Source organism: Nerophis lumbriciformis, linkage group LG02, assembly GCF_033978685.3.
Source record: "Nerophis lumbriciformis linkage group LG02, RoL_Nlum_v2.1, whole genome shotgun sequence".
Classification (NCBI taxonomy): Eukaryota; Metazoa; Chordata; class Actinopteri; order Syngnathiformes; family Syngnathidae; genus Nerophis; species Nerophis lumbriciformis.
In genome coordinates, this window is record NC_084549.2 from 49002313 (window position 1) to 49015000 (window position 12688).

At 41.4% G+C, this 12688-nt stretch overlaps 1 protein-coding gene across 8 annotated transcripts in view; it reads right to left on the reverse strand.

Annotated features, from left to right (window-relative positions):
• Window positions 1-12688, reverse strand: part of eno4 (enolase 4) — a 147547-nt gene that overhangs the window by 116744 nt on the left and 18115 nt on the right. For 6 of the 8 annotated variants that reach the window (XM_061963953.1, XM_061963963.1, XM_061963990.1 and 3 more), the window contains exons 3-4: window positions 5115-5195; window positions 2759-2922 (exon numbers count right to left, since the gene is read on the reverse strand). In XM_061963953.1, the coding sequence (XP_061819937.1) occupies window positions 2759-2922; window positions 5115-5195 (245 nt within the window). The remainder of the gene's footprint in view (window positions 1-2758; window positions 2923-5114; window positions 5196-12688) is intronic. The other 2 variants (XM_061963998.1, XM_061963981.1) reach the window with 1 other exon arrangement.

The window sequence follows — 12688 nt, forward strand, 5'->3', positions numbered from 1 at the left end:
ATAGCTACAGATCAACACAACTTTAGTTTTCCAAGCATGGAAAGGAAGAAAGTGAGCATAAAAGGACAGTGCTGAGAAGAAGGGGATGATATTTATTGAATAAAATAAATGAATCATCAAAACACGAAAAAGCACGTAGCTAACTAACTTGGTGAAACATTTGGAGCGTAGCACTGCTGGTCTGCACCATACTGATAATCAATAATTGTGATGTAAGACTGAATGAAAGATTAATCAGCAAGATTTTGTCCATCTTTCATTTTTAATTTAAAAATACTAGTAAAGCATTGTGTGTCCATGTGTGTTGTTTCAGGTGTTAAGTGTGAACAAATGTAACGCATATTGGATATGGCTAACTTGAAAATACATACAGGTGGTCCTCGGGTTACAAACGAGTTCCAGTCAATGACAATGATGTCAAGTTTTAGTGTAAGTTAAATATAATACATAAAATATTTCTTCAGTCATTCACACTGTCCACAGAACACATGAAATACATAAAATACAGTAGTAAAAACATGAAATACATTTTTAGATGAAACAGAAATAAAAATAATTCCTTATGCAAGCTACTTTTCTGAGATGGTGGATTATTTACATCCATCTTTGTCTTTAGGGGGTGGCTACTTGGGCTCACACTTGTGATGTTTTCTGAAAAGCCAAAAAACTGATTTTTATTTTTGAGTAAAGAAAAAAACCTCATAAAAAACATGCAGTACCAGGGTCCAAAAGAAAGGCACCATCTGTGTAAAGTAGCCCTGCATAATGCATGTCTGAACCTCCCCTGAAGAAGCACTTCAGCAGCAGAGCAATGAGAAGACTGTAAACATTAATATTATGACGTTATTTTCAACAAAAAATACTGCGACAGATTGAACACCAGCTGTAATAAAACGGGTGATGATTCAGGCTTGTGAATCGTATTTGGAAAGTGCACAACATTACTAGATGTTACCTTACTATTAGTAAAGTTATGCTGAAAAGAAAGTGAATGATAAGCAAGATAATGTTATGTATGCGTAGGGTTGAAGATCACGCGCTGTGCGAAGTGCCCCGCAATATGTGGTGGGCCCCGTTTTGCGTGGATAGGTGCATGTAAAATGGCAATTAATGAAATACAGGATGCTTTATATGAAACTTATTAGCTGGGAAACGGTTGCCAACAGTCACATTAATGGACAAAAATGTGTTTTAAATAGAACAGGCAAAGTTAACGTAATAATAATGAGTTAATGAGACGATCTGGCTCGGGTGGTTGAGTGGCCTTGCCAGCAACTTGAGGGTTCCTGGTTCGATCCCCATCCTAATCACTGCTGTTGTGTCCTAGAGCAAGACCCTCCCCCCCTGCTCCTGATGGGTCGTGGTTAGGGCCTTACATGGCAGCTCCCGCCATCAGTGTGTGAATGCGTGTGTGAATGGGTGAATGTGGGTAAGCGTCAAAGCGCTTTGAGTACCTTGAAGGTAGAAAAGCGCTGTACAGGTTTAACTCATAACATAGCTATTGACGCTACTTTCCTTTAATGGGATAATTTTTTTGATGCACGTAATAATGTGTGTTAAAAAAGCAGTATGTTGATTAAGCACACAAATTGCCCAGTCCTTTAATTATAGGAGAACTATAACCTCAGATAAAAATCAAATTTAAAACAGTGGTATGCACACACAACACTTAACACCTTTAGTTTATCAGCAAAAAAGTCAAACAATGTACAAATGATTCAGTTTTAGAGGCTGTTCAAACTCAAAGTGTTCACAGAGTTCAAAGAAAAATAATTATGATGAATATTCTGAACTTATTAAAAATGAGATAATTTTATTTATCTTATCTTGTGAATTAAAACTTACTTTACTATTAATTTACTTACTTATATTTAGAATTATATTACGTATGGAGTAAAGTATGTACAGATTGAGAACAGGAAGTGAATACAAGTGTTAGTAATTGCTCTGATATGGAAAAGAGGTAGAATGGTTCTTCGTACTCCTTTTCGACATATTGAAAAGAGAACCTGGAAATTGTGATGTATTATGTTGTGACTGTATGTACAAAATAAACTTAAACCATAAACCATATAGTATTAAAAACAATCTAAGGTACAGTAATTAAAGATAAAAAAAAAGTATATTTATTTGCAATTAATCATGTCTATCTTTGTTGGCCCTGCGATGATGTGGCTACTTGTCCAGGGTGTACCCCGCCTACCGCCCGAATGCAGCTGAGATAGGCTCCAGCGACCCCCCCACGACCCCGAAAGGGACAAGCGGTAGAAAATGGATGAATATTCATCATCAATGATCAGCTAACTACAAAAAGAAGGTGACTAGATCCATCCATCCATCCATTTCTACCGCTTGTCCCTCTCGGGGTCACTGGAGTCTATCCCAGCTGCATTCGAGCAGAAGTCGCCACCTCATCGCAGGGCCAACACAGATACACATACAACATTCACACTCACATTCACACACTAGGGCCAATTTAGTGTTGCCAATCAACCTATCCACAGGTGCATGTCTTTGGAGGTGGGAGGAAGCCGTAGTACCCGGAGGGAATCCACGCAGTCACCTGTGCCAACCTGCTGCCCAAGGTGACTAGATGCGATTACATATTCTAATCGTTTGACAGCCCAAGTATCTAATAAATTCAAGGGAGCTATTTTGTAATGACTAAACTTTGTAATTAAGAACGTTGTATTGTAAACCGAGCACCACCTTTGTATAAAAATACAAGTAGTACAGTACAAGCGCTAAATTCAAATACCTGAGTTTACGGTCAACTTCAGCCTGATCACAGGGGTTGTGTTTTTCTAGCATTTTGTTAAGAGGTTCAGTTATCCACTGGACAGCAATCATCACATGCTGTTCCCTCTCTTCAATGTTTGTTGTCAGTCCTAAGTGGCTGGAAATCGTAGCAGAGGCTGTCCTCTGGACACAAAGAATGAAAATCAAGACAATGATTACCATGATTGTTGGAAATAGTCACATGTCACAGTCATATGTATATATATATATACACAATGGAAATGTCTTCTCCAGATCACGTCATACCAGCACAGAGCAGCACCATGTGACGCACCTTAATTTAGAGGCTGACCGCACAGAACTGTTTTTAAATGGAAACTGTGAAGAAGTGTACCATTTCAGCCTTATATCCCCAAATTCCCGCATTGTTATTTCCATGAGATGAAGAAGGCGCCACAGTACCCGAGAATGATGAGGTCGCTGCCTCCTTCCCGCTCTGTTGCCGCCTTGACAGGTCGAAGGCACGCACAACAGCAGTCAACAACAAAGATGTGGTTGTGATGTACAGTAGTTACCATTATTAGCACTATGGCAACAAAACCTTGTCATCATATATCAACTAGACATCCATGCATCCATCCATTTTCTATTGCTTATTCCCTTCGGGGTCACGGGGGCGCTGTAGCCTATCTCAGCTACAATCGGGCGGAAGGCGGGGTACACCCTGGACAAGTCGCCACCTCATCGCAGGGCCAACACAGATCAACAGACAACATTCACACTCACATTCACACACTAGGGCCAATTTAGTGTTGCCAATCAACCAATCCCCAGGTGCATGTCTTTGGAGGTGGGAGGAAGCCGGAGTACCCGGAGGGAACCCACGCAGTCACGGCGAGAACATGCAAACGCCACACAGAAAGATCCCGAGGCCGGGATTGAACTCACGACTACTCAGGACCTTCGTATTGTGAGGCAGACGCACTAACTAGACATGTTATTTTAAATACAACAATATCAAACTCGGGTCACCAGAAGAACGATTACTTGTTGTCTCCTTTACCATATTGTACATTACTGTTAAAAAACAGTGTTTTACCGTTATATACTGTACTAATATGTACTAGGGACATTTAATATTGTAACTTTTGTTAATAGTGTGGAATGAGAACGTGACGATGTTGGTTATTTGTGTGTGTGTGGTGTAAACGATGAACATTTCCATTAGCCATTTCCTTACTGAAGGGCACATGCGCACGCAGCTACCGGTAGTGAGTGAGAGAAGGCGTCCTCTTTATGTCTTTTCTCTTTTTTAAAGCTTTTATTGACTCGTATTTTAGGTTTTTATCATAATAGTTTATTTACTCTTAGTTTAACCAATCAAAAATGGATATCACATATTTTACCGCTTTGTGTATTTTTTTTAAAGTTGCTGTTTTTCTTGCAGGTGAGAACACCAGAGACGTGTTGCTGCAGCTCAACTCTGTAACTTTGGTTCAGTCAACTAATGCCGCGCTACAGCTTCTGGACTTCATTCGCAGAGACTTTAATTAAGCAAATAATGGTAAAACGAACAGGAAAAGGAATCAGGGCAAACGAGGAGGCCTTAGACTACGCATGAGAAAGCAGCGGCTTGATCGGATCCCTCTACCTACGATGATTATGGGAAATGTTTGATCCTTGAGAAATGAAGTGGACGAGCTGCAGGGGCATGTTCGCTTCCAGAAGGATTTTAAAAACTGCCTTTGTTGAGACGTGGCTCAACGAACACGACCGGGAAACCGATCTGACTGATTTCAAAGCCATCAACAGGGAAGACCCAAAGAAGCGGGGTTTGCTTGTACGTCAACAAACGCTATTGCAGCTCTGTGATTGTGAGAGAACGCATCTGCACGCCACATGTGGAACTTCTATCTGTATCCCTGCGCCCCTTCTCCCTGCCCCGTGTGTTTCCTCAACTTGTTAACACTATTGTTTATATTCAACCAAGGGCAGATGCAGCACTAGACTCTAGCGATGTAGTACAGAAATTACAGTGCAACCCACCAGATGTGCCACATTTTATCCTGGGTGATTTCAACCACGTTTCTTTGAAAAAAAAAAACCCTCAGAAACATCTACCAATATGTCACCTGTCCAACCAGACAGGGAAAAAAAACACTGGATCTGTGTTATGGGTCAGTAAAGAATGCATATAAATATCTGCCACTCCCACCCTTGGGCTCCGCTGACCATAACTGTCTACACCTTCTGCCAATGTACACAACTGCATTAAAAAGAGAAAAGGCAGTAACAAAGGAAATACAAGTCTGGTCAGATGAGTCGGCTCTCTGTTTGCAGGAGTGTTACGAATGCACTGACTGGGATTTGCTTACTGAGTCCTGTGGAGACAATCTGGACAGTAAAGTAGAAGTTGTCTCTTCATATGTTGCTTTTTGTAGGGACATGATAATTCCCTGCAAGAAAGTGAAAATCCCAACAATAAACCATGGGTGTCCACATCTGTAAAAACCTGATTACAAAGAAAGAAAAATGCTTTAAAGAAGCAACAGCACAGGATCAGCGTTCAGCTACAAATAACTTAAATCTGAAATTCTGAAAACCAAACAACTTGCGGGTGGTCTCGTTCAGCCAAAGCTGCGTCATTGGTTTGGTGCGTGTCTGTTTGAATGGGGCCACTGCATCCAGGACCTTAATACAGGGGTTATTAAAATAAGAGAGCAGTTCATCTGGGGTGGAGTTAAGGATATCACCATGATATAGGATATTAGATAAGGTGATAGATTCAGAAAACGATGATGCCGTATGCAGGTTAATTGTGCATATTTCGCGCCAAGACGCACAGTGTAGCTCCTTTCGGTACATGGCAACACAGGAAAGTTATTTTTTTGTAAAACGGGCGTTTATTGACTCCTCCTTGCTGTACACACCATCCACGCCAACACGCCGTGAGAACTCGTTGGCTACTTGTAACGAAAAGAGGTTCTAATAATCACTTGCTTGAAGTTTGCACAAATCATCGAATACACTTCAATCTTTTGAGGAGCTGAAGACAACGTGCTCAAGCACCTCCCCTCTTGCATGTTCTGCCTTATTTACTGTTCATGGGGTCGTAACATCACAACAATCGTTCCGCTTTGCAACACAATTAACACAATACATTTACATTTTGCTCAGGAGAATTTACAATCACACATTTTCTAATAATATTTTATAACTCTGCATCATTAACTTATTTATTAATATTTATTTATTTATGACACATATTTAAAGCATGCAAACTCTCAGCAACAGCTATACTCCCACCAAATCACTCATTGACCTGAAATGTGGGATTTTACATTTTTATCAAAACCAGTTTCAAGCACCTGTATGTGTGTGCATTCTAATTGGCTTCTACTAATGTTACTATTTTATGAATAGGTCTTTCTAGATTAATCCGTTGTGTGTGAGGTTTGCCCTTGTCAACAGAAGTCTCACTGAGCACTAGTTTCAGCTTGCGCACCATGCCATCTCTTCCAGGCTGAGCTTCGACTACTCTTGCGAGCTTCCATTCATTTCTTGGGGTACACTCGTCCTTTAAAATCACAATGTCGTTCACTTGTGAGTTCCTTGATGGGCTGTGCCATTTTTGCTGCTGTTGTTGGTTCAGCAGATATTCTCGTTTCCATCTTTGCCAGAATTCATTCGCCAAGAACTGCACCTTTTTCCATCTCTTGTGCAGATACAAATCCTCTTTACAGAACTGGCCTGGAGGTGGCAGTATTACTGCAGATTTCATGGTGTGAATATGGTTTGGTGTAAGAGGCTCTGGAGCTGTTGGATCGTGAAGATGTTCAACACTCAAAGGTCGGCTGTTGATAATGGCCATTGTTTCATACATGAGCGTCTTCAAGCTTGTGGTGTCGAGTCTGTTTGCCCACTTGTCAAGCATGGTCGTCAGGATGCTTCTAATCGTCCGAATTTGACGCTCCCAGACTCCACCCATATGACTTGCTGATGGGATGTTCACAATGAACTCACAACCAACTGCTCTTTGGCGCTCTTGATCCATGCCTTGTCCAGTTCTTTTCTTCCTTCCTTTACAAGAAATGGACCACAACAATCGAGTCTGCAGTAGGTGAATAGAGGACTTGTCAGAGTTCTTTCTTTTGGGAGATCTGACATTTGTTGAACTTCTGTGGTTCTCCTGTACCTTCTGCATGGGACGCACTTATAAATGTGAGGAGACAATACTTCCGCATCCATGAATCCATATTCCATTTGAGCGTATCTCATTCATTGTCATCCCTCTTCCTTGGTGGTCTACACGCTCATGGTGATATTTCACAATCAGGTCTGACACGTGTGATTTCCTTGGCAATATTGCAGGGTGCTTCACGTCATGATGAAGGGCTGACTGCGTCAACCGTCCTCCCACCCTGAGTATATCGTTTGCATCAAGGTAAGCGTTGAACCGGTAGAGCTTGTTGCGTTTGCCGAGTTTTTCAGCTCTATTGCATTTGATTTTCTTTATGTCATCAGCAAAGGCTTCCTCTTGTGTGAGCTTGATGATGAAGAACTCTGCTTCACGTCTCTCTTCAAGGTTTGTAGTTTGGTCTGTCCCTACTTGACCTCCACTACGTCTCCTGACACATTTCTTCAGTCTGGCGACAGCTTTCACAGCTCTTGACCAATCTGAGAACTTGCTGAGACGGCTGATTAATGGGTTTGTGGTTTTGGCTTTGACAGTATGAACATGAGCTTTCCGCAGTTCTGGGTCAGTGTCATCCACTTCTACTATTGCTTGTTTGACTGACAAACTTGGTTGCCAAAGGAAGTCTGGTCCCTTCAACCAACATGAGTCCTTCAATTGGGCTGCACTGGCTTCTTTAGACGCAAGGTCTGCTGGGTTGTCTTTCTTGAACTGTAGTGGTAGCTCATAGTGTCCATCTTCTTTCTGTCGTATCCCGTCTTTCACTCGTGACATGAAGAGAAGATCTTCTTGAGAGACTGGATTGTTGTCTGTTGAGTGGTCTGTAAAATCAATTTCGAGCATCTTAATGATTTCTGAAGCTCTTTGACCTGATTTCTGCAGACAAAGTGCACTTCATCTTTAAGTCGACTTAGAGGTTGTGCAGCAGGAGTCACTTGTCGTACAATGACCCTATGGCTCACACCAATTGCGTCTTCAAACTCAGTTGCTGGCTTGGAACAGCCAACAATGCTCCATCCAAAGTCGGTTCGCTGACCATATGGATGGCCATCTTTTCCGCATATACAGGTAAAAGCCAGTAAATTAGAATATTTTGAAAAACTTGATTTATTTCAGTAATTGCATTCAAAAGGTGTAACTTGTACATTATATTTATTCATTGCACACAGACTGATGCATTCAAATGTTTATTTCATTTAATTTTGATGATTTGAAGTGGCAACAAATGAAAATCCCAAATTCCGTGTGTCACAAAATTTGAATATTGTGTAAGGGTTAAATTTTGAAGACACCTGGTGCCACAAACTAATCAGCTGATTAACTCAAAACACCTGCAAAGGGCTTTAAATGGTCTCTCAGTCCAGTTCTGAAGCCTACACAAACATGGGGAAGACTTCAGATTTGACAGCTGTCCAAAAGGCAACCATCGACACATTGCACAAGGAGGGAAAGACACAAAAGGTTATTGCTGAAGAGGCTGGCTGTTCTCAGAGCTCTGTGTCCAAACACATTAATGGAGAGGCAAAGGGAAGGAAAAACTGTGGTCAGAAAAAGTGTACAAGCGATAGGGATCACCGCGCCCTGGTCAAGATTGTGAAAAAAAACCCATTCAAAAATGTGGGGGAGATTCAGAAGGAGTGGACAGCTGCTGGAGTCAGTGCTTCAAGATCCACCACCAAGAGACGCTTGAAAGACATGGGTTCCAACTGCCGCATATCTCGTGTCAAGCCACTGTTGACCAAGAAACAGCGCGAAAAGCGTCTCACCTGGGCTAAGGAAAAAAAGAGTTGGACTGCTGCTGAGTGGTCCAAAGTCATGTTTTCTGACGAAAGCAAATTTTGCATTTCCTTTGGAAATCGAGGTCCCAGAGTCTGGAGGAAGACAGGAGAGGCACAAGATCCACGTTGCCTGAAGTCTAGTGTAAAGTTTCCACCATCAGTGATGGTTTGGGGTGCCATGTCATCTGCTGGTGTCGGTCCACTCTGTTTCCTGAGATCCAGGGTCAACGCAGCCGTCTACCAGCAAGTTTTAGAGCACTTCATGCTTCCTGCTGCTGACCTGCTCTATGGAGATGGAGATTTCAAGTTCCAACAGGACTTGGCGCCTGCACACAGCGCAAAATCTACCCGTGCCTGGTTTACGGACCATGGTATTTCTGTTCTAAATTGGCCTGCCAACTCCCCTGACCTTAGCCCCATAGAAAATCTGTGGGGTATTGTGAAAAGGAAGATGCAGAATGCCAGACCCAAAAACGCAGAAGAGTTGAAGGCCACTATCAGAGCAACCTGGGCTCTCATAACACCTGAGCAGTGCCAGAAACTCTTCGACTCCATGCCACGCCGCATTAACGCAGTAATTGAGGCAAAAGGAGCTCCAACCAAGTATTGAGTATTGTACATGCTCATATTTTTCATTTTCATACTTTTCAGTTGGCCAACATTTCTAAAAATCCCTTTTTTGTATTAGCCTTAAGTAATATTCTAATTTTGTGACACACGGAATTTTGGATTTTCATTCGTTGCCACTTCAAATCATCAAAATTAAATGAAATAAACATTTGAATGCATCAGTCTGTGTGCAATGAATAAATATAATGTACAAGTTACACCTTTTGAATGCAATTACTGAAATAAATCAAGTTTTTCAAAATATTCTAATTTACTGGCTTTTACCTGTAATTTCTCTGGGAAGAAGAGCTTGATGGCAGTTATAGCCTATTAGTAGGCCGACTTGGCACTCCAATTGTGGAGGAATCCTGTGGACCAATGGTTCAAGATGAGGCCATTTTTGGGCTGTCTCTGTGGTGGGAATGTGCGACCTCTCAGCAGGAATGAACTCACATGAGAAGAGAGGTGGTAGTGAGATCATTTTTTCTAAGTCATATCCTCTCACTTGTAGGTTAGACAATTTTTGACAGGGTATGACTGTAGAGACTGATGACATTGTGGAAAGCCGTAGACAGACATTCTCCTTCTTTGTGTTGAGCTCTTGAGCAACTTGGTCCAGGATGAATGTTGTGTCACTCTGCGTATCCAGCAACGCATATGTTAAGATCTCATGTTCAGGCTGTTTTGTGGAAGAGACCCAGACTGGTACTATTGAGGATGTATGTGAGCTTTGATTACCTTGGGCAACTCTATTGGTAGTTGCTGTTGCAGTTGCAGGGATTTGCTCCGTTCCTCGTGCTTTATTTGAATCACTCTCCACTTTCTTTGATGAAGAACCTTTCTGAAAGTTGTCATCATGCAAGCATGTTGGATGTCTTCTTCGACAGGTATCGCACTTACTTTTGTCCTCACAGTTTCTAGAGTGTTGACCAGTCTTTAGACAGCCAAAGCAAAGTTTTTCTTCTTGTACAAACTTGATGCGATCCGGGATTGTCATTTCAGCAAACTTTCTACACTTCTCCAGCTGGTGTCCAAACTTCTTGCAGAAAACACAGGAGACAGTGTTCTGTGTTGTATTTGTTGACAACGTTTTTGCCTTTATGGTTTCAGTTCTTGTCTGTCTTGGTTTCTCATTCTGTATACTCTTGAGTGCTTGTACACAGGATATGGGGTCACATACCAGATCAGCTTCCATTGATAAGAAGTTCACCAACTCTTTGAAAGAAGGATATTCAGCTTTCGCTTGTCTGGTTTTCATTGCTTTACGGTTCCACCTGGACACATTACAGTCTGGGAGCTTTGTCAAGATCTTTTGACTTACAGTGCAGTCATTGAGAATCTCTAATGTCTTGATATGAGGTATTGCAGCCTCACAGCTCTGGAGAAAATCTGCAAGTTCTCTCAGATCGCATCCATCTTTGGAGCTTACTCTTGGCCACGCATGCAGCTTATCTCTGAAGGACTTCCCAATTACGTAAGGGTCTCCAAAGCGCTTTTCTGGCAGCTTCCATGCAGTGTCATATGCTGCCTCTGTGCCGATCAGGAAGAGTCCTTCAACAGCCTTCTTTGCAGCACCACTTAGATACTTTCTGAAGTGGTAGAGTTTTTCATTTTTTGGAATACCTTTTCTGTCAATCAGTATCTGAAATGGCAATTTCCAGTCGTTGTACTTTATAGGATATCCCGTGAATACTGTAGGTTCAGGTGTTGGGAGACGATTGGCATTCATTGCTTCAGCGAGAGCAGTTGCTAAATCAGGACTTTGCACCTGCAAATTTGGTGGAACTTGTGGGACTGATTGAACGTTGGGATGACTTGGATTATGACTTGGATTATGAGCTTGTTGAGGAATGAATGGAGGACTTCATGCATTGAGGGTTTGTGTCTTATCAGGTTGTTTGATGTTATGTGGTAAACTAATGACTTCGGACTTGTCACTGAGTTTGTCATACACCTTGACTCGGGCCTTAGCTGCATTCAGCTTCTTGACTTCCTCTAAGCGCTCAAGCTTTCGGAGCTGATTCTGCATTGCCTGTTGTCTGGCTAGAGATTCAGCCTCAAATTGTGCAGCACGTAGCTTCTCTACAGCCTCCAGTCTTTGAAGTTCAGTGACTTCCTTGTCTTGCTCTTTTAGCACTGACAAAACCTCTTTGGCCGCAGCTGCTTCGGCCACAGCATCATCTCTCTTGACTGAAAGGTTACTTAAGTGAGTGTTGTGTTCTGAACGAAGGTATAGAGACTTTAATGATGGACTTGATGAATTTAGAATGGAGCCGACATCTGGCCACTGTTCTTCATTCACTGCAGCATCACCTTCAATGAGTTGTTGTGCTCTTTTAATCATGAATTCAGACATCGATACACATGCATCCACTTTACGTCGCACATCTGCATCAGGAGCTTGCATTTGACGGAATTCCTCATATACTGCCTTCACATCTGCACATGTGGCTTGTAGATGATCCATCGACTTGTTTAATTCTTCCCCTGAGATTTCATCACTCATCAACTCTTTGGCTACCTTTGCATTATACTTCCATTTCTCATATGCAAGTTTGTATCTGCAATGTACGCCTTTCATTTCTTCTTGAAGTCCTTTCCCTTTTTCCGTCAAGGTTCGAGTTCTTCCGCTTCTTCGCAGTGTCTTCTCCTTCTGCAGATTGGGCATTAACCTCAGGCTGAGCCAATGAGTTTGTGTGCTGTTCTGTAATCTTTGCGTTTGTGTCAGACATATTGAGATAATATGAGGATTGTCAATTGACAATGTTTTTACACAATGAAGGGTTAATTTAACTTGGTAGTAGGCTAATAATTTGAAATACCTACAGTTCTTTAAGTATGTAGACTACTTTTTAAACGTGAATAATGTTTACTTTCTTGTTAATGTTGTAAATGTTTCCTACAAGCTTGTGCAAACAATTATTAATAAAAAAGAAGTTACTTGGGCCTATTTATAATTATTAACATTCAGGCCTTTTCTTTTAATTTATTTTGTATGTAAATTAAATCACCAGTAAGTTTATTTAGTTAACTTAAAATGCACTTTGCTTAATTAACAGGAAATTCACCAATCTTGGCCAAACTCAAAAAATAGCCTATAGCTGTCTTAAGTAACAGACACATGCAAATCTTGGTTTAACTCATAAAATGCCTGAGACACCTGGTGGAATAAACTGAAACTACACACACTTCCTGTTGAATTATGCACTGTTTGAAACCTAAAGCCTTCCTATTTTGCCTTACGGTTTGACTAATAATTTCCAGTTAAACACATACAGTACAACAATGTCAGCAAGTGAACATAATACTATTCATTCATACAAAGCACCGTTTGGAAAGTGATAAACCTGAGTCCTTGTGAATTCCA